This window comes from Desmodus rotundus, chromosome 2, assembly GCF_022682495.2.
Source record: "Desmodus rotundus isolate HL8 chromosome 2, HLdesRot8A.1, whole genome shotgun sequence".
Classification (NCBI taxonomy): domain Eukaryota; kingdom Metazoa; phylum Chordata; class Mammalia; order Chiroptera; family Phyllostomidae; genus Desmodus; species Desmodus rotundus.
This window is the reverse complement of record NC_071388.1, coordinates 102,464,808-102,491,032: the sequence shown is the minus strand read 5'-3', so window position 1 is coordinate 102,491,032 and position 26,225 is coordinate 102,464,808. Positions and strand designations below refer to the sequence as shown.

The 26,225-nt window shown below is 37.4% G+C and overlaps 1 protein-coding gene and 1 pseudogene across 10 annotated transcripts in view; both read left to right on the top strand.

Moving 5' to 3' along the window:
• The window catches only part of ZNF148 (zinc finger protein 148), a 126,576-nt gene extending 103,883 nt beyond the window's left edge, over nucleotides 1–22,693 (top strand). For 9 of the 10 annotated variants that reach the window (XM_045185947.3, XM_024577992.4, XM_053918477.2 and 6 more), the window contains 2 exons: nucleotides 18,986–19,104; nucleotides 19,435–22,693. In XM_045185947.3, the coding sequence (XP_045041882.1) occupies nucleotides 18,986–19,104; nucleotides 19,435–21,033 (1,718 nt within the window). In that variant the 3' untranslated portion in view covers nucleotides 21,034–22,693. Of the gene's footprint in view, nucleotides 1–6,937; nucleotides 14,366–18,985; nucleotides 19,105–19,434 lie in introns of those variants that run through there. The other variant, XM_053918479.1, reaches the window with a different exon arrangement.
• Nucleotides 8,571–8,702, top strand: LOC112320706 (U4 spliceosomal RNA; annotated as a pseudogene).
• Nucleotides 22,694–26,225: the final 3,532 nt, after the last annotated feature.

Genomic DNA, 26,225 nt, shown 5'->3' with positions numbered 1-26,225 from the left:
CAAAGGTTGAAGATAATAATTCTAATCAATCATTTTGTTTCGAGTCAGAATTATTGCTCAGGTACACACCAAGGTTAAATATCATCACTGAAAGATTTACTTTGTGATCGGGTGCTTTTATTAAGGTGCCATTTTTTCTGCATTTTCAAATGCTTATATAGAATAAATGTTAGAGTTGTGTTGTCTTCTAGAGGAAAACCTTGTCACCACCATTTTGCTCCAAGGAAATGCCAATCTTATGGCCCTGAAGAGGGAGTGTGGGTTTGAGGAATAAACTTAAGTACAATTTTTAGTATTTTATTTTAATTTTCTTTTTTTAAGTATATTTTATTGATTATGCTATTACAGTTTTCCCAATTTTTCCCCCTTTATCCCCTCTCCACCCTGTACCCCCCCCATCCCTCCAGCATTCCCTCCCTCCTTAGTTCATGTCCATGGGTTGTACATACAAGTTCTTTGAGTTCTCTGTTTCCCATATCATTTTTAACCCCTCCCCGTCTATTTTATGCCTACCAGTTATGCTTCTTCTTCCCTGTACCTTTTCCCCTCTATTCCTCCGTCCCTCCTCCCCACTGAAAACCCTCCATGTGGTGTCCATTTCTCTGATTCTGTTCCTGTTCTAGTTGTTTGCTTAGTCTTGGTTTTCGTTGTTTTTTCTTTCTTTTGGGTTCATTTGTTGATAGTTGTTAGTTTGGAATCATTTTACTGTTCATATTTTTGATCTCCTTCTTTTTCTTAGATAAGTCCCTCTAACATTTCATCTAATCAGGGCTTGGTGATGATGAACTGCTTAAACTTGACCTTATGTGGGAAGCACTTTATCTTCCCTTCCATTCTAAATGATAGCTTTGCTGGATAGAGTAATCTTGGAAGTGGGTCCTTGCTTTTCATGACTTCGAATACTTCTTTCCAGCCCCTTCTTGCCTGCAAAGTTTCTTTTGAGAAATCAGCTGATAGCCTTATGGGAACTCCTTTGTAGGTAACTGTCTCCTTTTCTCTTGCTGCCTGCTTTTAAGATTCTCTCCTTATCTTTTATCTTGGGTAACTTGATGATGTGCCTTGGTGTGTTCCTCTTTGGGTCCAGCTTCTTTGGGACTCTCTGGGCTTCCTGGACTTCCTGGAAGTATATTTACTTTGCCAGATTGGGGAAGTTTTCCTTCATTATTAGTTCAAATAAGTTTTCGATTTCTTGCTGCTGCTGTTCTCCTTCAGGCACCCCTATAATTTGGGTATTGGAATGTTTCAGGTTGTCCCAGAGGTTCCTAAGTCTCTCTTCAGTTTTTTGAATTCTTGTTTCTTCATTCTGTTCCAGTTGGATGTTTATTTCTTCCTTTTGTTCCAAATTGTTGCTTTGAGTCCTGGTTTCCTTCCTGTCACTGTTGGTTCCCTGAATATTTTGCTTTATTTCATTTTAGGTATCTTTCATTTGTTCTTTCATTTTTCGACCAAGCTCAATCAGTTCTGTGAGCATTTTGATTACCAGGGCTTTAAATTTTCCATCAGATAGGTTGTCTATCTCCTCATTGCTTAGCTCTCTTTCTGAAGTTTTGCTCTGTTCTTTCATTAGGGCCCTATTTCTTTGTCTCAGCGCACCTGTTAAGTTGTTAAGTTGTAAGTGGGCGGGGCCTTAGATATTCACCCAGGCGGGGCAGCCCTCCTTGCTGCACTGTGGCACTGCCTGTGGGGGAAGGGCCAGGAAGGGAACAGTGCAGCTTGCCTGCTCATCTCTAGCACTTTCCAATGAATTCTCCCGTGAGACTGGGAGTTTCTCCCACTGCAGCAACAGCAGTAGTCCACAGTCAGCTCTGAGTCTCATTTTCCCCTTAAGTCAGCCCCACCTGCACAGTCCACCGCCTCACCGTGGTCCTCTCTGTCCACTGCCTTACCAGTCTGGTTGTTCTTTTTGACTGTTTCTTTAATTCCATGGTTGTTGGAGTTCCATGCTGTTTGATTTTCTGGCACTTATGGTTGCTTATTGATTTTAGATTGGTGGTTAATCCTCCTTTTGGTTGTGCGAGGAAGTGAAGGGTTTCTACCTACACCTCCGTCTTTGCCAGGACTCTATTTTAATTTTCTAAATTCCTCTGAAAAGTATGTCACAGACTACCTGTCCTGGTACTCTAACTCTTGTAACAAATTATGCTTGTTTTGTATAGTTGTATCAGTTTTCATAATTTATGTTTTATTTCATTAGTAAAAATCTTATGAAACCATTTCTGTGTATGGGGAAGTTTTTTTAAATTGATTTTATAAATCCTCCTCCAAATAAAAGAGATTTTGAAAATAAACCAAATCATTCAGATTAATGCATATACATTAGGGATTTTTTAAGGCCTTAGTTCTTGAGTGTGTACAGTTTTATAGATAAAAATATAGTAAGAAACACTAGAAAACCTATCTCCTAAGTAAGCATTTTTTACACCTGAAAATATATAGATCTTCTTTTCCTCTTGACTATGACTTTTGCTCACGACCATGTTAAATAGCTGAATAACAGCATTATTATTTTTTAAACCAGTTGGGCTAGTGGGGTGGAGTTGGAGAGAATGTTTATTTACCCTTGACTAAGTTAGCTCAACACTTTGCATTTCCTTCAGTATGGTTCAGTTATTAATAAAAATTATGGTTTCCTCTTACTATTTTAATGCCCTAATTTATAGTTTATTAGCTATAATGGAGAAGTCTTATTAAAAGAAAATGTTAAGACCTAATTATGGTTTAATTTTTATTTGGGAGATGAAGGAACTGAATCCTGTTTGTGCTAGTGAGTGTTGCCTGCGTAATGAGCTTCTGGCCTCGTGACTGCTGCAGCCAGACGGTGCCAGCGTGGATAGAGCTTGTCAGGAGAGATTAAGCAGGGAAGTACAGACTGCTGTGACTGCCATTCTCTGCTTTAACAAAGCTTTCAGAAACCAGGTGTTTTTAATCTACAAAACTGTTAAGAATTCACACTGAAAGATTTGATTACACATGAAACACATGTAAAAGTTTTACACCATGTAACAAAACATCTCAGTAAAGGTAAGAGAAATTATACACATACATGTACATATATAAAAAACATTGCACCATACTTAAAGGTTTTCTGGGGGGGGGGGTTTGGGTGGTGGGGAGAAGTTATTCAGAAAGTTAACTCTGTTTTAACATTATGCCTTAGAACTGAAATAAGGAGAATCAGAGGCTTCATAATAAAAGTTGCCTAGTTTTCAATAAAGTGTATACAGGTGTGGGCAAAAGTAGGTTTACAGTTGTTTGTATGGAAAAGCACATACAGATTATGCTTATTACAATAGCTTTGTCCACTCAAAAGAATGTCACAGTGGCACTTTGAGATTGAACCTTAGTGCATTATGCTTTTGTAATCATCATAACCTGCATGTCTTTCTCCATATGAACTACTGTAAACCTACTTTTGCCCACTCCTTTATATTTTGTGTGTGGGTACCCCTTCCCCACAGATGTAAAATGTTCTTTTATAGTTTATAGTGTCTGTAGTTTAAAAAAAAATTGTTTACCATTTGTTTTGACAAGTGTCCCATTTAACAAATCTCCTGAAGTAGTCTCATTCTTATTTATGTATCATCATTGAATGGTTTGATTACACTTAAATGAACGAGGTAATTGTGACTCACGATTGGACGAATCCTGTAAGAGTAGCACAGAACCTGTGTTCTAGCAGTTCAGATGAAATAGACCACCAAGGATTCAGACTAAGAGGCAGAACTTCACTGGCTCTGTGAGGTAGATTTAGATTTTGTAGTCCATGTGTAACATGGGGCCAGTTGTCCTCACATGAGATGTGGGTGGTAGAGCATGATGGAAGCCAGGAGCAGGAGGAAAATCTGGGATGTACTGAAGATGGTACTTCTCGGGAAAGGATAAGTAAATTGGTAGCAGACAGTCACTTCAGAAACACAGAGGGTAGCAAGTTAAAATTGGGCAGGCTTCAGGACAGTCTAGATGCATGTCATATACGGTAGTTTAAAAGAACCTGACTGAACGTACATGATCCTGTTAACCAGTGTCACCCCAATAAATTTAATAGTTAAAAATAAATAAAAAATAGAAGAACCAGATAGTTAAAAAGCTAGAAATTCCTGGTTCCTTCCCTCTGTTGTAGCTCAGCTGCAGAATGCTCTGTATAGTGAGGTTTCACTCAGGGCTGTTTCCTGTGGCTTTTTACCCTGCAGTTCACTGTGGAAAATTTGTACAGATTTCATGCTCCACAAGTACACTTAGCTCTCGACAGATCATCCTGCTTGATTTTAACAAAGTAAGTGTCTTTGAGTTAAAAAAAAAAAGCTAGAAACTTTTAAGAAGTCATCATTATTATAAACCTAATAATACCTACTAATACTGTCAAATAAATTAATTGAGTACCTATTCTCTGCTAAGCACATCATTAAACACAGTACCTAAATTGTCTTTATCCTTAGAGTACTATGAGAAGGGTATTATTATTATTTTAATTTTTAAAATATATTTATTGATTATGCCATTACTTGTCCCATTTCCCCCCCTTCACTCCACTCCATCCTGCTCACCCCCTCCCTCCTACATTCCCCCCCTATAGTTCATGTCCATGGGTCATGCATATAAGTTCTTTGGCTTCTACATTTCCTACACTATTCTTACCCTCCCCCTGTCTATTTTCCACCTATCATCTATGCTACTTATTCTCTGTACCTTTCCCCCTCTCTCCCCCTCCCACTCCCCTGTTGATAACCCTCCCTGTGATCTCCATTTCTGTGGTTCTGTTCCTGTTCTAGTTGTTTGCGTAGTTTGCTTTTGTTTTTGTTTTAGGTGTGGTTGTTAAAAACTGTGAGTTTGCTGTCATTTTTACTGTTCCTATTTTTTATCTTCTTATTCTTAGATAAATCCCCTTAACACTTCATATAATAAGGGCTTGGTGATGATGAACTCCTTGAACTTGACCTTATCTGAGCAGCACTTTATCTGCCCTTCCATTCTAAATGATAGTTTTGCTGGATAGAGCAACCTTAGATGAAGGTCCTTGCCTTTCATGACTTGGAATACTTCTTGCTGGCCCCTTCTTGCCTGTAAGGTCTCTTTTGAGAATCAGCTGACAGTCTTATGGGAACTCCGTTGTAGGTAACTGTGCCCTTTTCTCTTGCTGCTTCTAAGATTCTCTCCTTCTGTTTCATCTTGGGTAATGTAATTATGATGTGTCTTGGTGTGTTCCTCCTTGAGTCCAGCTTCTTTGGGACTCTCTGAGCTTCCTGGACTTCCAGGAAGTCTGTTTCCTTTGCCAGATTGGGGAAGTTCTCCTTCATTATTTGTTCAAATAAGTTTTCAATTTTTTGTTCTTCTTCTCCTTCTGGCACCCCTGTAATTTGGATGTTGGAACATTTAAAGGTGTCCTGGAGGTTCCTAAGCCTCTCCTCATTTTTTCGAATTCTTGTTTCTTCATTCTTTTCTGGTTGGATGTTTCTTTCTTCCTTCTGGTCCACACCATTGATTTGAGTCCCAGTTTCCTTCCCATCACTATTAGTTCCCTGTACATTTTCCTTTGTTTCTCTTAGCATAGCCTTCATTTTTTCATCTAATTTGTGACCAAATTGAACCAATTCTATGAGCTTCCTGATTGCCAGTGTTTTGAACTGTGCCATCTGATAGGTTGGCTATCTCTTCGTTGCTTAGTTGTACTTTTTCTGGAGCTTTGATCTGTTCTTTCATTTGGGCCTTTTTTTGTTGCCTTGGCACACTTGTTACATAAAGGGGTGGAGCCTTAGGTGTTCACTGGGGCGGGGTAACGCTGGTCACTGCAGCGTGATGCTGTACCAGGGGGATGGGGCCGAGAGGGAGCAATGGCGCTTGCTCTGCTCTCTGCCAGATTTCAGTCACTCCCTCTGCTACCCACAATCAAACTGGGCCCCTCTGGCACTGGCTCCCGAGTTGGTGGGCTTGCGCACACTCTGGGCCCCTGTGAATCTCTCCAACAAACTCTCCTGTGAGGCTGGGAGTTTCTCCCGCTGCCGCCTCAACCCCCACGGGTGTTTTCAACCAGAGGTTTGAGGCTTTATTTCCCCGCGCTGGAGCCCTGGGTTACATGGTCTGCTTTGCGCACCCCCCCCGCCCCCCGCCGTTGTTCCCAGTTTATCTGTGCGCGAATGTAGGGCCTTGGGGTCTGCTAGTGGTTGGACTGCCTGCCCCATTTGTCCTACACTCCCCCAGTGTCGGTCCACCGGGGCAACGGGAATCCTCTCTGCCCCGGCTGCCGGTCTCCGCCCCTCCTACTGGTCTGGATAAATGTTTCTTTTTTTGTCTCCTTGGTTGTTGGACTTCTTGCTGTTCGATTTTCTGTCAGTTCTGGTTGTGTGAGGAGGCTCAGTGTGTCTATCTACGCCTCCATCTTGGTTCTTATTATTAACAGATAGGAAAACTAAGGGTCAAAATAATTAAGTGATTTGTCCCCTGATGTGCACAGCTGGTTAATAACATCGTCCAGGTCTTCAAAGTTCATGGCATTTAACCAGCATGCTATTGAAAGGGTATAAGCACCAAGAAAACTCCGAGTTCAGAAAAACGTTTGGTTTTAAACGTAAGAAGTTTTTATGTTGTTCAGGTAAGAGCAGTTCTGGACCTGGCCCTATGGTGTGTGGGTAGCTGGGTATGCCTGCCTGAAATGAAGTTTATGGATGTAGGAGTAAGAGCTAGTTCCCGCTGGTATGGGGCGAACCTAGGCAAGGTAGACAACATGTAAATAATCATTCTGAGTTGAGCAGAGAGGAGTGGGTAGAGTAGGGTTGAAGAGACAAGACTAGAAGGCTTGATTTTAGAGTTATGTTGTCAAGCCTTGATGCCCAGCCTAAGGAGTATTAAATTTATCCTCTAAGTATTATAAAATACCAGGGTATTCAATTCCCATGTTGGATGAATATTATTGTTTTGTGAAGTAAATTAGAAATTTGTTCACTGTTTTGTTAACTATAATTAATTTGAAAAATTATAATTTATTCAGCTAATTACAAATGTATTAATCAAGTTTACTTTTAGGTATTAAAATTTAAACAAATCAAGCAATATTGTTAAGCTTCAAGGAATGTAGTATTACTTCAGTGGTGACTTGTTTTTGAGGAGCAGGTAAAACTTGGAAACCACTGAATATTACGGTGAAACAAAGAAGTTATATTTTCTGGACTTTGTGTTCTCTTCATTTTTGAACAGTATAGGATACACTAACTTTCAGAAAAAGAGCTGAGAAAGGACTCACCAAATTTAATTATGACAGTTTCCTAATTTTTAAAAAAAATTACTCTGAGAGCAGTTTATCAATTTGATATTTTGCATGTGCGTGTGTATTTTAAATCATTTTTGCACTTTAAAAAACATGGTTAGTCTAGAACAAGTCAGTTTCTTTACTGTTTGTTAGTTTGCTTTCCTTTAATATGGGTTCTTCCCTGCTCCCCACCCTGAAATTATTTTATATTCTATAAAAGGTGAAGCATAAGACAGTTGAGTCTAGATGTAATGCTTTGTTTGACAAATCCTTTCACACCATATTCTTTAGGAAAATTATCCATATTTCTTCCTTGAACTCAAATGCCTGAAGACCTTCAGGATTGTTCAATATTTGAAGTGGCCATTTTGATAGCTACTTCTATTTATTTTTATTCCAGAACCCAGTTGAATGGAAGACCAACATTCATGCCTTTCAAATCTTGAATTCATTAAGGTTTCAGAAGTCTAGATTGGCTGATGACAAAATTGTTATTTGTCGATAAAGTTTTTCATTTGACAATGACACAAACTCAGAATTCATACATTTTATTTGGGCCTTTGGTGAAAGAGTAGCTGACAAAATGTGCTGTCTGACTTGGACACGGTCATGGTGATGAAATGGGATTTCAGACATTTAGGGAAATCTAAATTCACTTATCGAGGTCATTTATTGTTATTTTTCTGGATACTTTTATTGAGATGTTTAGATGTCATCTCTGAAGAGTTTCTATTTTCAGAAATGCTTAAGTGTTGTTTTCAACCCCTGTCAGAATTTTATGAAAGTGTCCTGTCTTGACTTTCTTTGAAAGCAGCCGCAATGATAGTACCAGCTTCTACATACTTCGTGACTTGTTTTGCCCTTCTGGAGATCTCATGGCTCTAGTAAAAAGCAAATGTAGTTGGTCATAGCAGCCTGATGTAGAACCAGGCAGTTATTTTTCTGTCCACCTTGTCTCCCATTCGATTATTTTGCTGTTTGCATTGTTGGTCATTGATGCACGTGCTTCTCTGTTTCATGTAGAACTCTGTGTTGTCTCCTCTTCATGACCGCATGCGAAAGCTGATAGACGAATTAACCAAAAGTTTATTGATTTTTTTCCCCTCATGTAATTTAATCCCTCTGTAAATTCTTGAAAGGGCTTAATGGAGTCTTCTTTACATATGTTTTATTACCTATTTTGATTTTTACTTTTTAAGGGTGATTAAAGAATGACTATTGAGCAAGGACTTTCAGTGTGCATTTTAAATTATTCCAGAAAAACATATTCAGTCAACCTTCAGTTACCTTGGAGAATTATAGATTAATTATTTAAAAATTTTAAAAATGAAGCTTTGCGCAGTGGCAGTATCGTAGCCAATGAGGTTTATCTGAGGCATGATTATTGCTAATTGAAAAATGAATACCAACACAAAGAGAGCAACATTTGTTACTATTGTTGGAAACCACATAGTATTTTGTGTAGGCCTGCTATGTGTATCTAAATAGAGGAATTCTTGTCATCTGTAAAAATCAGTCAGATATGTTCTTTCCTACTTTGTCTAACTTTTAGTTCTTCAGCGTAGGGTAGAGGGAAGAGAGACTGAGTCTGTTCACGTGTAACGCTGGAGTCTTGAGAAGGTTCAGAAGAAAAATCTGCCCTCTCTTAAGACATTTTATTATATGGGAATTGGGTGGAAATGGACAGTAGTTCATGGGAACCTGGAACTGAAAGGTATTATTTTAAAATTGTATAATTCAGTGACAAATGCAAGGGTTTCCGTGATACAGAAGCCATGGACCTAAATATTAGGGTCTTGGGCAGGAGACATTGGAGGGGTTGCTATTGAGGAGCAGAGATGCTGAGCACTGGTGGGGAAGAGCGTGATTGTTACAGGGGAGGGTAGAGGCTGTCTCCCAAACCACTGCCTGATGCTCTGCTTTTTTCCTGAGGCTTCTGGATTATTATTTTTAGTAGGAGAATTTGCTCAGTGCCTAGCCAGTGTTACCTAGCTTTTTATGATACTGAAAAGAGAAGTATTGCAACCAGGAAATAGACAAAAAGGTAACAGGTTATTTTAGCAGAATAATAGCATTTTTTATCATTTCTCCCTTTGTATTACATGTAATGTTTTGTATTTCCAAGCTGTTATAGTTGCATTGTTTTTACATTTGGGGTGACAGTCCTTGCATGGTAAATTAAGCTCCTAAATACTGTATACCAGCTTAAAGACTACGTTAAGTCATCACTGTGCTGAATTGAGACTTAAAGCTACTGTTTCTGTAACAGTCTGGATTTATTTGCTAATCAGTGTTTGGGTTTTGAATTAATTAATTAGCCATTCATACTTTTTCCGCATTGTAGGAAAGTAACTTCTGAAACTAATCTTAATCATCATTTTTTCTTCCTCATTGAAACAGTTGCTTTTATGAGATTTCTTAGGAAAGCCCCTATCGTACTCTGATGAGAGCCTGAACTTATAAACAAGACATTAAGGCTAGAAATTGAATGAACTGGATAGAAAGACATTTCAAAGGAAGAATAAATATAGATGAAATTTAATTACAGTTTAATGAGAAGGAACTAAAGGAATAAAACTAGTATACAGTAATGGTTTTTAAGCTTTTATTGTGGAACCCAATTGTCAGATGAAATTATACATGAAACAACATCAGTAGTCAATTAATAAGCAAGGCAAATGATTCCAGGTAGTTTACTTGGCTCTCGGTGAGTTGACAGATGTTATCAGTACCACTTAGTTGTTGTTTTATTCAAGGAGACAAGGCGAAGTTTGAAGTGACTGAAGAATTAGCCGCTGTGGAACAAGTAAAGACAAGAATGTTTTCAAAATGGAATTATACACTTTAAATGGTTGAGTTACATGGTACATGAGTTAAATCTCAATGAAGTTTTTTCCTAAAAAGAATATATGATAAAACATTATTTCCATGTGCTCTGAAACTGATTCTGCTAAGACAGTAGGAGGAATGTGTGGAGCAGAAAAACATTTATTTGTCCTGATTTACAAAGACTGAGAAAATGTAAAGCATTTAAAGCATATGGATATTTGTAGTATTACATGAGCAGTACTTTGTGGAAAACATTTGAATATGTGAACCAGCAGTGTCAACAGGAAAGTTCATTTGCTGGTAGTGGATTTAACCATCACTGGTTGCATGAATTTTTTTATCTCATACGGAAGCTGGATATCCTCACTCTATTCATCAGTTTAATAGCTTAGAATTGGTAAAGTTTTCGGGGGAATTTTTGAGGGTAGAACCAAGGTTAAAATTTTTCTGAATGAGAAGAACTTCTGTCAGCCGCTGTTACTGAACACTGAAGGATGGCTTTGAAGATTAGCTTTCCCTGAAGACCTGAAAATGTTTCGTAGTGAAGTTAGCCCACTGTTACAGGGGGCAGCAGCGCTCGTGGGACTTACATGGTTAAGTCGTCGTGACAGCTGCCAAGGTTATTGAATCACAAAATGCTGCTTTGTACACCTCCCTTCTTGTTGTAAGTTAGGACAAAAAGGAAAACCTCCTTTCCCTCGCAGTTGGGGGGCAGAAATACTTTCTAAGCTCAAACTGCACGTTAGTCAGTTTTTGGGTCTTGATGCAAGTCTGTATTTCAAAATCTGTTAAACTATAACTCCATGTAGTCTTCATTTGGAAGTAATTAAACTACAATGTGATGACATGCTAAAAGGCAGCTATCGAGAAAAGAATCTAATAGAATTTTTAAAAGATTTTATTTATTTATTTTCTATAGAGGGTAAGGGAGGGAGAAAGAGAGGGAGAGAAACATCACTGTGTGGTTGCCTCTCGCATGTCCCCCACTGGAGACCTGGCCTGCAACCCCAGCATGTGCCCTGACTGGGAATCAAACCAGTGACCCTTTGATTCACAGGCCAGTGCTTAACCACTTAGCCACACCAGCCAGGGCGAATCTAATAGAATTTTATAATTGCCTTCCAAATGATGAATAATTCTTAATTAAAATTATGTTTTTATGGCTTGATATCAGTACCTGTCTTTGTTAACAAGACAATTTCAAAGAGTATGTAAAAATCTCAAGCAGATAATTATTAGCAGATAAGTATTTGCAATTGTCATAAAATTTAAACCCCAATTCCTGCATGATATAACATTCCTTGTTGTCAATAATGTCTTCATTTGATCGCCGTCAACTTCAGCTGGTCTACCTGACCACAGAGCATCGTCCAGTCAGAAATGTCCAGCACGAAACTTCACAAACCACTTTCGATCCGTTCAGTCAGTCACAGCATCTTCTCCACATGCTACAAAAATCTTATTTTGCATTTCAGTTGTGTTTATACCTTACTTGAAAGAATAAAGCATAATTTGCTGAAAATGTTCCTTATTTTTTCTATCTTCAGTATTATAATGGCTATACAAAAATTCACCAATTTCGATTTTTTTTTAAATGCACACTGATGTAACAACTGTCACAATACAATCGAACAAAATTGTTTCGAGTAAAGTTAAAGATAACTAAGTGCTACAAGAGCCATCTTATGGAAAAAACCAAATGAACTTTTTGGCCAACTCAATATATGTAGTTGACTAGAAATTCCTGTTTTTTGAGAATTTATCCTACAAATATACCTACAAGTGTGAATTACTATATTTACAAGTTATTCATAACAACATTTGTAATAATAGGAAATGTTTGGGAATAATGGGTGACTGGTTAAATTTATATCTAAATTTAATATCTATCTATGAAAGATACCAGCTGTCAGAATGAGATAGCTCTTTTTCAACTGATAAGATATCTAAGCTAGTGAAGCAAAAAGATGTAGAATACTGAATAAAATGTTACTTTCACATAAAAAAGGAAAAATGAAAAATGTTTTTGCATATGTTTGTGTCAAGAGAGTCAACAAATATAGTTGCCTATGGAGGGGCAAAGATAGAAGGGAGCCTTTTTTTTTATAGTGTTCTGATTTTTTTTTAACCATGTAAATATGTTCCCTAATCCACAAACATAAATCAAATGCCAAAACTTAAATTTTATATTATATTTTATTGTTTATGCTATCACAGTTGTCCAGAGTTTTCCTCCTTTGCCCCCTCGCCACCCAGATGCCCCGCACTCCCTCAGGCCATCCCCATGTCCATGTCCATGGTTCATGCATATATATTCTTTGGTACTGTATTCCCCGTGCTGTCCTCTACATCCCCATGACTATTCTGTAATAACCAAGTTGCACTTCTTAATTTCTTAACCTTTTTTGCTTATGCTCCTGACCCCCTTCCCATCTGGCAACCATCAAAATGTTCTCTGTACGTGTGATTCTGTTTCTGTTCTGCTTGTTCGTTTATTTTGTCTTTTAGGGTCAATTATTGGTAGATATGTATGTATCCCCATTTTATTGTTCATATTTTTTATTTATTCTTAAAGAAGACCCTTTAACATTTCATACAATAACTACCATATTTTGCCGTGTATAATGTGCACTTTTTGCCCCAATTTTTGAGGGGTAAATAAGGGTACACATTATACATGGTCATAATTGATTACACGCCATGGTTATAATAACCCCATGTATAATACATGCAAAAACTTTGGGTTCACATTATACACAGGAGCACCTTATACCCAGTGAAATACAGTAGTTTGATGGTAATGAACTCCTTTAGCTTTTACTGAGAAGCTCTTTATCTGTCTTTGTGGATTCTAAATGATAGCTTTTCTGGGTAGAGTACTTTTAGCTGTAGGTCCTTGCTTTTCATCATTTTCAACATTTCTTGCCAGTCCCTCTGGCCTGCAACATTTCTTTTAAGAAATCAGCTGACAGTTTTATGGGAGTTTTCTTGTAGGTAACTCTCTGCTTTTCTCTAACAGCTTTTAAGATTCTCTCTCTGTCTTTAATCTTTGGCATTTTAATTACAGTGTGTCTTGGTGTGGTCCTGTTTGTGTCCATCTTGTTTGGAACTCTCTGTGCTTCCTGAACTTGAATGTCTGTTTTGTTCACCAAGTTGGGGAAGTATTCTGTCATTAGAAATGACAGTTTTTTTTCAATTGGTTTTCAATTTCTTGTTCTCTCTCCTCCTCCTGGCATCCCTATGATGCAAATGTTGATAATGCTTGAATTTTTCCCAGAGGCTCCTTACACTGTCCTCATTTTATCAGATTCTTTTTTTCTTCTTGGTGTTCTGATTGGATGTTTTTGCTTCTTTATATTCCAAGTCACTGATTTGATTCTTGCCGTCATCCACTCTGCTATTAACTCCTTGTAAGTTGTTCTTTGTTTCAATCAGTGTATCCTTCGTTTCTGACTGGTTCTTTTTTATGGTTTCCAGGTCTTTTTTATGTGGTTGAAGTTCTCTCCGAGTTCGTCTGCTCTTCCCCTAAGTTCATTGAGTGTCCTTATTATGATGCTCTGCATCTAGTAGATTGCTGTCTCCATTTTGTTTAGTTATTTTTCTCAAGTTTTGTTCTTTTCCACTTTGGCTAGGGGGCCCATGTTTCTTTGTCCTCTCATTTTGGCAGCCTCCTTATGTTTGTATTAGGTAGAGCTGCTACCACTCCCAGGTTTGGAAGAGTGGCCTGATGTAGTAGGTGTCCAGTAGGGCCCAGTGGCACAGCCTCCCCTATCACCCAAGCTGGGTACTCAAGGTGCACCCACCATGTGAGCTGTGTATACACTCCTCTTGTAGCTGAACCTTGATTACTGTTAACAGGTAAGTGAGAGGGATCTGCGCTGACTGATCAGATGGCACGGACTGGCTGTGACCACTGACAACCAACCACTGACCACTGACGACCACTGAAGAGGATAAACTGTGCAGGGGCCCACCCTACAGAGTAGGACTGACTTCAGTAGGGCTCAGGTGCCCACTGAGTCTACCCCTTGAGTGTGTTGCTTGTGGAGGTGGTTGGGTGGTGGTGATCTGACATGGTCTCTTCCTGCCTACCAGGTGCACAGGCTCTGTGGCTCCCTGGAGGTGCAGGCCAAGGTCAGCTTGCACCTGTGTTCTCTCCAGAAACACCTGGCATAAGCTACAAAGTGATCTGCAGATGGCTGCTACTTGTGCTGGGCTTAGAGGTGGTCAAGCAAGGCCAGCCTGTGAACCAAGGCCAGCAGCTGCTAGTTCCAGCCTGGGGCCACTTAGTAAGAGGTATGGGGTTTGCTGAAGCCAGATGCTGCCCCCAGTGAAGCATGAGCCAAGACAAGCCATTCATATGGAAAGGCTACTGGAAATAGCTTGGGTGGGCCCAAAAGTTGGGTGGGTGGACCCTCAGAAAATCACCAGGGTGGGGCACACAGTGTGAACCAGGTCGATGGAGTCTCAGATATGGCAGCCCCCTGCCATCTCCTTGGGAGCAGGCTCAGGAAAGGAACAGTTGCCTCTGCCAGCACTTCTCTCTGGGAGAAAGCTGTCCCCCAGATCTTGCCCTGATGCCAGATACTTCAGTTTCTCTCATATGCCACTGGTGCCCTGGCGCTGGAGCTCAGAGGGAGTGAGTCTGTGTGGGGGCCCTTTTAAAGGAACTGCCAGGGAGTTGTGCAGTGTCTGTCTTCCACAGCCTCAATCCCCGCTGATTTTCAACAGCTGGAAGTTGTGGGGACTTACCTTCTTTGCACTGTAACCCTGGGCTGGGGGACCTGTTGTGGGGCTGGGACCCCTTGCTCCCAAGATGCCCCTCCCAATTTTTGTCTACCCACATGTGGGTATGGGACCATCCTGGTCCATGTCTTCATCCCTCCTACCAGTCTTGATGGGGTTTCTTTAATTCCATAGTTACAGGAATTCCATTCAGATCGAATTCTGGTGGTTCTGGATAATGGTGGTTCTTAGTTTGGTTGTAATTTTGATGTGGTGTGGGAGGAGGCGAGCTGTGTTTACCTAGGCCACCATCTTAGCTTTATTCAAAACTTAAAATTTAAAAAGTGTTATTTCTAGAATGGCTAGTTAAAAAGGGAGAAGAGAACAGTAAATGGGAGAGCACAAAAAAGGACGTGAAGAAAGATGGTGTTTAAAAAGAGGGAATACATACTAAAAGAAAAAAAGAAAGGATTAGAAGTAAGGGTAACAGAAGTAAGTTATCAAAAACAGACTGTGGAAGCTGAGTTTGCATTTATATTCCTTACAGGCTGACTCAGCCACCGTAATTATTCATATTAGTGTGGGAACTGTGAGGGGTTTTTAGCAAACAAAGGAAAATTTGTGAAAATCACTTTGAAGGCATTGATGTTACAAGTATATTTTTGTTAAAGAAAGTTTAATGTTGCTTCTAGTTAAATAAGCTGTTAATTCTAGGTCACGTATTAGAAAATAGCAGATAATAAACATGAATTTTTTTCCCTGTTTAATTGCCAGCTGCTTGAGGGAAGAAATAATTTCTTGTTTACTTTGCATGGTATTGATCATATTACCATGCAGTGTTTTTTACAACTTTATTGAGGTATAATTTACAATATCAAAAATCCCACCCCTTTAAAGTGTATATAGTTCAATAGTTTATATTATTATATGAGATCTGTCCAGAAGGTATCCATCCGTGTGATATGAAAAATAGAGATATTTATTGGAGAAGATACATGATACAAGCAACATTGTACATAGGACAGTGACGCCTCAGTCCCCTTCAAAGTAGGCACCTTGAGACCTCACACAGTTCTCCCAGTTGCCATCAGCTGCCCTGTCATATTTTCCTGAATTTTATCAGCGATCTAAATCTCTTCCCTTTCAAGGTGATTTTAGATTTGGGAAAAGCCAGAAGTCACAGGGCACCAAACAGGGGCTGTAGGAGGGCTGAGTCACCTGGGTGATTTGATGTTTTCCAAAAATACTCTGCACAAGACGTGATGCATGAGTGGGCACATTGTCATGATGAAGCTGCCAATCACCAGTTGTCCATAGCTACGGCCTTTTAAATCATCCGAATAGTTTCCATAGAGGAATGTTCAAGCTTAGCACAAAAGTGGATGCAGATTTGTTGTTCTACTCAGTCATTTTGAATGCGATGGTCACACAGTGCACATGGTCACTCAGTGGCATCTGCCTCCCCCACTGACTAGTACAGTGAAGTCATCATTGTTCACACAGGCACATTCCAGTCCGCTCTCCTTGGCTGCCAGGTTACATCGATGTTGTGCAAACCATTCTCGTTATATTAACAATGGCTGGATTTTTTCCAGACAGATCTTATATATTCACAGAGTGGTACAACTATCACCACAGTCTAATTTTTAGAATATTTTTGTCACCCTAAAATCCTGTATTTGTTCCCCCTGCATCAGTCTCTAATCTCTTTTCTGTCTTTGGATTTGCCTATTCTGGACATTGCATATGAATGGAATAACACAGTAGGCGTTCTTTGTGTCTAGCTTCTTCCATTTAGCATAATGTTTTAAAGTTCATTCGTGTTGTAGCATTATTTTATTCCTTTTTATAACTGAATATTATACATAGTTATATACATTATAACTGAAAAATATATTTTGTTTGTCCATAAGTTGATAGAGATATGGGTTTTTACTTTTTGGCTGTTAGGAACAGTGCTGCTATGAGTATTTGTGTACATGGTTTTCTGTGAATATACCTTTTCTTGTGTATATGCTTTGAAGTGGAATTGCTGAGTCATATGATAAATTTGCTTTTAACGTTTTAAGGATCTGCAAAATTGTTTTCCAAATCATTTGCACATCTTTTATAATTCTACCAGACATGTTGACGGTTCCAATTTCTCTATATCCATGCTGACACTTGTTGTCTGTCTTTTTTTTTAAATTTATCCTATTGGATGTGAAGTGGGGTCTCCATTGGGGTCTTGATTTGTACTTCCTTAATGAGTAAAGATGTTGAGCATTTTTTCATGTTTTTATTAACTGTTTGTATGTTTCCTTTGGGGAAATGTCCATTTGGACCCATTGCCTTTTTTTAAATTAGATTATTTATCTTCTTACTTTTGAGTTGTAAGAGTTCTTTTTATGTACACATGCCTTATCCCATGTATGATTTGCAAATATTTTGTCCCATTCCATGTCTTTTTAGCTTTTTGTTAAACCATAACTTGAAGTCTGTCATTTCAGTCATATTTTAGTGGCATGAAGTACATTTACTACATTGTGTAACCAAACAAAAATCTGGAACCATTAAACTCTGTTTCCTCCCTCCGCCAGTCCCTGGTAACCTCTATTCTACTTTCTGTCTCTGGGAATTTCCTACCCTAGGTACCTCATGTAAGTGGAATCATTCAGTATTTGTCCTTTCTATATCTGGCTTCTTTCACTTAGCATAATATTTTCTGTGTCATCCATGTGGTGACGTATATCAGAATTTCATTCCTTTTTATGCTGAATAGTTTTCCATCGTGTGTATGTATCACATTTTGTTCATTCATTCATCTGTTGGTGGACATTTTGTTGGTCGCTTCTGTCTTTTGGTTATTGTCTGAATGAGTCCTATTGTCAGTTCTTTTGGGTAAGTACCTAGGAGTAATGTTGCTGGGTCATGTGGTAATTCTATGTGTAACATTTTGAGGGACCTCAAAAACTATTTCCCACAGCAACTCAACCAGTTCATCTTTCACTTTCTTGATAGTATCCTTTGAAGCACAGAAGTTTTTACTTTGGATGAAGTACATCCTATTTTTTGTTTGGTTGCTTGTGCTTTTGGTGTCAAATTTAAGAAATCACTGCCTAATACAAGGTGAAGATTTGTTCCTCTATTTTCTTCTAACAGTTTTAGTTCTCACATTTAGGCCTATGATCTATTTTCAGTTACTTTTTCTGTATGAGGTGAGGGAGATGTCCAACTTCATTCTTCTTCATTCTTTTGTATGTGGGTATCAGATTGCCCCAGCATCACTGATGAGAAGACTGTTCTTTTCCCATTGAAGTGTCTTGGCACCTGTGTAATTTTATAAGTATAAATTGTGTTAGATCTCTATGTTAATAGTTCCTTATAGTTAAGATGCCTTTATAAGATTATTTTTTAAAAAGGGGTGTGTGTGTGTGTGTCTTTAATTTAACAGTGCTCGTTTAATTCATTCCCAAAAGGACATGAGCAGTGCTGGTTTGGGTTGTGACAAAGAGAATCAGACTTCTACTTTTGAAACTTAGTCTCTAATATAACCTTTTCTCTTTTAGTGAGTTAAGATTTTCAAGAATATTTTCCTAGGATTCTAATTTTATTTAACCACAAATATATTTTTAAACAAATGTAGAATTAAAAAGGTTGTACCCGGGAATTGTGTTGGAATATGTATGGGTAACATTTCTTTCTCAAAAATCTTTTTTTTTTTAATTTTTATTGTTACTCAATTACAGTTGTCTGCCTTTTCTCCCCATCCCTCCACCCCACCCCAGCCGAACCCACCTCCCTCCCCGACCTCTGTCAAAAATCTTTTTAAAATAGTATTCTGTGTGGTTACGAAAAGCATCACTTACTGTACTGAAACATTGTTCATATTGCTCTGAGTCCCGTTACTTCTGGTCTCCATGAGGAGCGTGTTGTGTACACACAGAACCCAGGGACAGGGAACTTGAGCAGGTCTGCTTTTTCAGCTTTTTCTTTTCAATGGCATATGCTGATCTCTTTCATTTTTATAAAGCATAATATTATTGAAAAACTTAATTGGAAGTTATCTTTAGTATAGGAGAGACTTTTTGCCATTTAAAAAGAGCAAAGTATAACAACTCCCAAGCCATTTACTTAGAGACTCTTGTGTTAAGATAATTCATTATTTTTACAATATTTGTTTTGTTTTAAACTTTCTATATTGTATACTAGGTGAAAAACCATTTCGCTGTGATGAATGTGGTATGAGATTCATACAAAAATATCATATGGAAAGGCATAAGAGAACTCATAGTGGAGAAAAACCTTACCAGTGTGAATACTGTTTACAGGTAAGAGGTGGTTTGAAATTCTTTTTTTTAAATCCACTTTAATGAGGTATGATTGACACTTGAAAATTCTTCTGTCTTAAATTAAATTATAAAATAATTCTAGTAAATTAAAAACTGTTAACTACTAGAACTACTTGAAGAACTTACTGTTGTTGATTCGATTTATAATAGATAATTAGCTCAGCAAATTAGTTAGGAATTGCTTGTATTACTATATGTATACCTATAAAGATAGGTATCTTTATATTAATTGCTTTTTTCTTTTCTTTTCTTGGTTGACCAAAACTAAAACTAAAACTAAACCCCACTACCGAACTCGGCATTGGACAGTATTTTTCCAGAACAGACCGCGTACTGAAACACAAACGTATGTGCCATGAAAATCATGATAAAAAACTGAGCAGATGTGCCATCAAAGGTGGCCTTCTGACGTCTGAGGAAGACTCTGGCTTTTCTACATCCCCAAAAGATAACTCACTGCCAAAAAAGAAAAGGCAGAAAACGGAGAAAAAATCATCTGGGATGGACAAAGAGAGTGCTTTGGACAAATCTGATCTGAAAAAAGACAAAAATGATTATTTGCCTCTTTATTCTTCGAGTACTAAAGTGAAAGATGAGTATATGGTAGCAGAGTATGCTGTGGAAATGCCACATTCTTCGGTTGGGGGATCACATTTAGAAGATGCCTCAGGAGAGATACATCCACCTAAGTTGGTTCTCAAAAAAATTAACAGTAAGAGAAGTCTGAAACAGCCGCTGGAGCAAAATCAAACAATTTCACCTTTATCCACATACGAAGAGAGCAAAGTTTCAAAGTATGCTTTTGAACTCGTGGATAAACAAGCTTTACTGGACTCAGAGGGCAATGCTGACATTGATCAGGTTGATAATTTGCAGGAGGGTCCCAGTAAACCTGTGCATAGCAGTACTAATTACGACGACGCCATGCAGTTTTTGAAGAAGAAGCGGTATCTTCAAGCAGCAAGTAACAACAGTAGGGAGTATGCGCTGAATGTAGGTACCATAGCCTCTCAGCCCTCTGTAACACAAGCTGCTGTGGCAAGTGTCATCGATGAAAGTACCACAGCATCCATACTAGATTCACAGGCACTGAATGTGGAGATTAAGAGTAATCATGATAAAAATGTTATTCCAGATGAAGTACTGCAGACTCTGTTGGATCATTATTCTCATAAAGCTAATGGACAGCATGAGATATCATTCAGTGTTGCGGACACAGAGGTGACTTCTAGCATATCAATAAATTCTTCTGAAGTACCTGAGGTGACCCAGTCGGAGAATGTTGGATCCAGCTCCCAAGCATCCTCATCAGATAAAGCCAACATGTTGCAGGAATACTCAAAGTTTCTGCAGCAGGCTTTGGACAGAACTAGCCAAAATGATGCCTATTTGAATAGCCCGAGCCTTAACTTTGTGACTGATAACCAGACCCTTCCGAGTCAGCCAGCATTCTCTTCCATAGACAAGCAAGTCTATGCAGCCATGCCCATCAATAGCTTTCGATCAGGAATGAATTCTCCACTAAGAACAACTCCAGATAAGTCCCACTTTGGACTAATAGTTGGCGATTCACAGCACTCATTTCCCTTTTCAGGTGATGAGACAAACCATGCTTCTGCCACATCAACACAGGACTTTTTGGATCAAGTGACTTCTCAGAAGAAAGCTGAGGCTCAGCCTGTCCACCAAGCTTACCAAATGAGCTCCTTTGAACAGCCCTTTCGTGCTCCGTATCACGGATCAAGAGCTGGAATAGCTACTCAATTTAGCACTGCCAATGGACAGGTGAACCTTCGGGGACCGGGGACAAGTGCTGAATTTCCAGAATTTCCCTTGGTGAATGTAAATGATAATAGAGCTGGGATGACATCTTCACCTGATGCCACAACTGGCCAGACTTTTGGCTAAAAAAAAAAAACAACGTGTAAATAATACTGGCACTTTAGAACAGATTAATCGAGAGTGGGGTTACTCTGTGTAAAATGGAGTGCTGTACAGAGTTAAGAGCAGTGAGATATAACAAGTTAAGCTGATATGAATAGCAAGATAATCCAATAACTGCATTTTGTTTGGTTAGTCAGCATTCTTTGAACTGCCTTACATGTTGTCACCTTTATAGAAGCAATGCATTACTTGTTTTAGATCAGAAACTTTGCTATTCCGCCTACACCACGTTTAAAAGGAAAAAAAAAAAAGACTTTCGCACAATTGTTTCCTAACTGATAACATTGTACATTCTTAGGAATTTAGTAATTGTGTGAAACTTACTCATACTGTTTCTTAAGTTTTTCAGCATAGTCATGCACTTCAGCAGGGAATCTGATTATACTTTACAGAGTGAATTTAAAAGTTTAAATGTCAAGAGATTATGGCTTAAATAAATTAGTGTGTCTTGTGTGGGGGGAAAGAAACCAAGAAACCACCCTTTTAAAAAGAATGATATGCCATATACCCTTGATTTTCATTTTGCATTATATTGACTTTTTTTAAAGAAAAAGTAATAAAAACCTGATAGTCTAAGACTCCACTATTTAAAAGCCTAATTACTTTAAAAATATGCATACTTTCTAAAGTTTTACCAAAATCTATAACTGTTAAAGCATTTACTTCTATGGAAGTATGCATATTGGTGTCAGTTTCTTTGTACAGTTGTACCTAGATATTTTTTAAGATTTTTCATGTGCAGGTATCAAGATTTTGAAGTTTTAGTAAGAAGATATTCTGTAGATTACATTCCCAAGAACATAATGCTTATACAAATGTATATTCCACATTTTAAAGCTTAATTGTATTTTACTTTACATATACACTTCAGTTAACATAGAGCACTTAGAATCTATTTGGTATTTTTGATTTCTCAAAGTTAAAAGATTTAGATTTTTAGGTTTGATATGGTTGTGTCATAATCATCTCATAATTGACAATTTTAATTTTTGGCAATAAAAGGAAATTGGGTTATCTTTGGAACTGTAAAGTCTGGCTTAATCCTTTTCTTTCTAGACTCTTGATAGATTGGATAATTAAACAGTATCCAGAGAAACTAAAGAAATGGGCATTTTAATTGCTTATTTTATCTTGACTTATTTTTTAATGAAGACTGCTCATTACAATTTCACAATCCAAAAGTGTTTACTAATTCTAGTAACTACAGTTTTTTTTCAGCTAGATGAGTGATCGGAAACTTTTTGTTGCATTTCAAAATCTAAATAAACTGCAGACTTTATCCTTATATCATGAATGTTTTTTTTTAATACTTTGTCTTAAAATAATACAGCATGGTACAAAAAATAGTGCTTTTATACACACACACACACACACACACACACATACTTTTCTGGAGAATGATGGTTCGAGTTATACATTGGACAGTTTTAATTTTTGGAAAAATAACAGTTTTATTGATGTTTATTATCCTTTTGTTCCAACTTTTCACTGTTTTAGTTTTCTCATCTTTGTCATAATGCACACACTGATATAATACCAGTGATAATCTAAAATTAATACCCTTGGAAAGTGAAAATTTATTGTTAATTTCCACTTTAACTTTTATATTGGCCCTGTAGGTCTGTAGTCTTTGTTTCAGGATAGAATGTTATGCATTTAAATTATTTTTTCTTTTATTTAATGTTATCCCAACAGTGTTCTCATAAGGAAAGGGAACAAAGAAATATCCACCCTGAACATCTTTTACAGTTATTTTGAATATATTGGTGTTTTTATGGTAAGGAATATAAATTATCTTTAATGTGGTTTTCTCTACACTTTGGTTATTAAGCTTTGCTTGAAATACTCATTTCACCATCTGACAGCTTTCTTTGCTGCCAAATTTTTCAAGAATTTTAGACTTCCTTGAAGTAGATGCTTAAGGTCTGCCATTATTAACTCTTAAGAATGGTGGTGTGTTGAGCTGTGCCTCACCATCGCACGGAGGTTTCATTCAGGTGAGATGTAAAAATGGAACTGTGCTCGCCCTACATGGGCATTGGTATTTTTCTCATAGTACTATTTGATCCAAGTAGGCATTTATTTCCTGAGTTGATATTTTTTGAGCCTGATCGAAATTTTTGTTCTTTTGAGAACTTGATGTAGTTCTTGGCACAGTATAAAGTTTTTTGTTTGTTTTAATAGCAGCACAGTTTTTAGAACGTAACTCTACTGCTGTGAGCAGTTAGGGTAAAGGTAAGGAAGGAAGGCCTTTGAAAATGGTGGTTAAGCAAGCAGAATTTCAGGTGTTGCATTCCTGTCTTCAACACATTTCTTTAAATTTGCATAATGGCAGACATTTCTACCACATTATAAGCATTTTTGAGATAACTGATACTTGGCTTAACTTATTGACTTACCATTTAAGTATAGTTAATTCTCTTACTGTGAAATTCTAAATGCCTACCAGAGTTACCTTGTATTATCACGATAAACATCTCAACATTTTGGGTTTCCCAGTTTGATTTAGAAACTAACTTAATTTCTACTGGGCATTAATAAAGAAAGCAAGTAGCCTTTTGTGTTGCTTTATATCAGAATATGGAGGATATGAGGTATCCTTTTGCAATTTGTGTTTCTCACTACTTTCAGTGAGCAAATTGTACTTTTAAATTTACACAACCTTGAACTTTGGTCAATGTGAATGAGGTGCTATTTCACTTAGGACCTACTCACACATTTAAACTTGTTGCACACGTTTTGTTTGGTTCAGAATATTTGAGTAGCTATTGAAGTTTTTAGATCTACTTGCAGATTTTCTACTTGTTGCCATAGAGATCCATCCTTGCAGCTCTGGCTGAGGACTGCCAGTGGTCGGGTGATTTTCTCTTTGAGGGAGCGGCTAAAGAGGCCTGTGCTCAGGGGAGGCTTTCGTTTCCACAGGTGGGAGAAACTTGTAAAGTGCCAGCTAGGTTAGATCTTTTGCCACTTGTTTCATTTTATTAATTTGGGTTTTTAAAGGGCTGTTCAAATAAAAAAAAAAGCCGGGAAACTTTAAAGTAGGCATTTCTATAGTACTGCATTTCTTAGACTTAGGACGTTTTAAACTAAAACTTCTTTTTTCTCACAGTATATTTACTTGAAGAAGCACTATTATAATCAAACTTTTTGATTCTGCAATTTAATTTAAACTTTTTTCCGTTTCAAATTACTTTATTTCAGGGAAATAATTTTCCAGTTGTTTTTGCTATATTCTGCAAATAAAAACGGTATGTTTCCTTTATTCACTTAAAATTAGGTAGGAAACAAACTAAAGCAGACAAACATTTCCTGTGTTTGTTGCTTTCTTTAATCCAATGGATAAAAAAGTAAAACCCTGTAAACATTATTTTATTTTTTTATGCAATACCATGCTGTAAATACGGTTCATCAAATAAGGATGTACCTATGATTGAATCTTTAATTCTGCACAGTTAGAGTTTATATATAAACGTGTCTTGACAATCAAGGACTTTTATGTGAGTCTTCCTTTATGATGTTTATTAATGTTATGCATTCCATTTGTTTTGAAGTGAGTACCAATGTGCTAATTTGTATTGTCTGAAAGTATGTAGTGTTTTTACAGCTTGTTTTTAAGAATTTGTAAATATGTACAAACAAATCACAGTACTGCTTTATGTTAGAAGGCATATGATGTTGTACTGTATGTAAGCAATAATACATAGCAGTGCTAACTTTACCAGTAGCATCAGGAAAGTTCTAAAAAACATTTCAGAGTTATTATCTTTATTTCATTTAATAATGATTATCTTTAATCAGTTTTTATAAGCAAATTCCATTGTTCCTCCTATTGGAACGTAACACTGTTTACACAGCATAATTGAAGTTGCAGGGGAGACAGGCTAAATCTGACTTCATCTGTACTCACTTTCACTAAGCATTGAATGGCCTTACCACCTTCTGCAAGATGGAGGAAGACTGCAAAACTTAGTGCCCATCACACTGAAGGAAGGGGGTGTGTTCTTTGTTTGTTTGATTTTTCCCGCTTCTGTACTGCTACCTAATATTATGGTTTGCTTTGGATTTTAATATTTGTTTCTGTTTTAGATTCAAGCCCATAAGTTTTGAGGTGACTTCCGCTCCATTGTGAAATAAATAGTTCTCTTCATATTTCATATCTACATTTCAATAATTCTAAACTTTCTACTTTGATTTTTAGATAATTATTTTTCAAGCTTGATTTCTCAGCTGATCAGATGAACTTATTCAACTTCAATACAAAGGAAGACAAATTTGTTGTAGTTTGAATTGAGTAGATATTATACTGTACAGAATGGCTATTTGAACACACACATCACTGCTTTAGAAATAAAACCGCCAATTTTTAAATGTATATGACCTACATTTTATAGGAGAAATGTTTTTAAATGCTAGTCATTTATATAAATGTGCTTTGAAGGATTTGCTAGTTCACTTCTGTCACTTTTTAGTACACTGGTATCTTTTATATGTAATGTATGCTTTTTATTATTGTAGCAAAGCATTTCAGTAGAAAGAATTTTGCAACAATATGGGGGAAATTTTCATTGTTGGATTTGAATTATACTGGATTTTATCCGTGCAGTCTTACTTGTCTTTATTTTAATGCTGTCTGGAAGGGAACTTGGTATCCAAATAAAGCAGGTAACCTCATTTTACTTAAAGGGCATACTATGTAGTGCTGAATTTAATCTGGAAATCTAATGATTTTTGAAGAGAAAAACAAGTTTATAAAAATTGTACAGAAGAAATTAAATGTGTGATGGAAATCCTGATGGTGGAGCACGTTGAATTTTCTGATATATAGTGTTATTTTCCTGGGATCCCCAATGCCTTTTTTGTATTTCAACTAATAAAGGGAAAACCCTGTCATTGGAATTGGTAGGATAATAGGATATTCTGATTATACAGTATTAACTATTCCTATCCCGTTTTCTGACCCTTTTTCAATCACTGTAAATTTTTATTTTCTATTTCCTATTAATAATTAAACATGTATATAATATAGACACTGTTGTATAAAACTGAATGGAGTTGCTATGCTTGAATGGGTAACTAAGTGGAAATATGGACACCGAGAATTCATAAAATGCCAGAACAAGTTAACAGAAAAAAGGGAGATATCGTGTGTCCTGGGA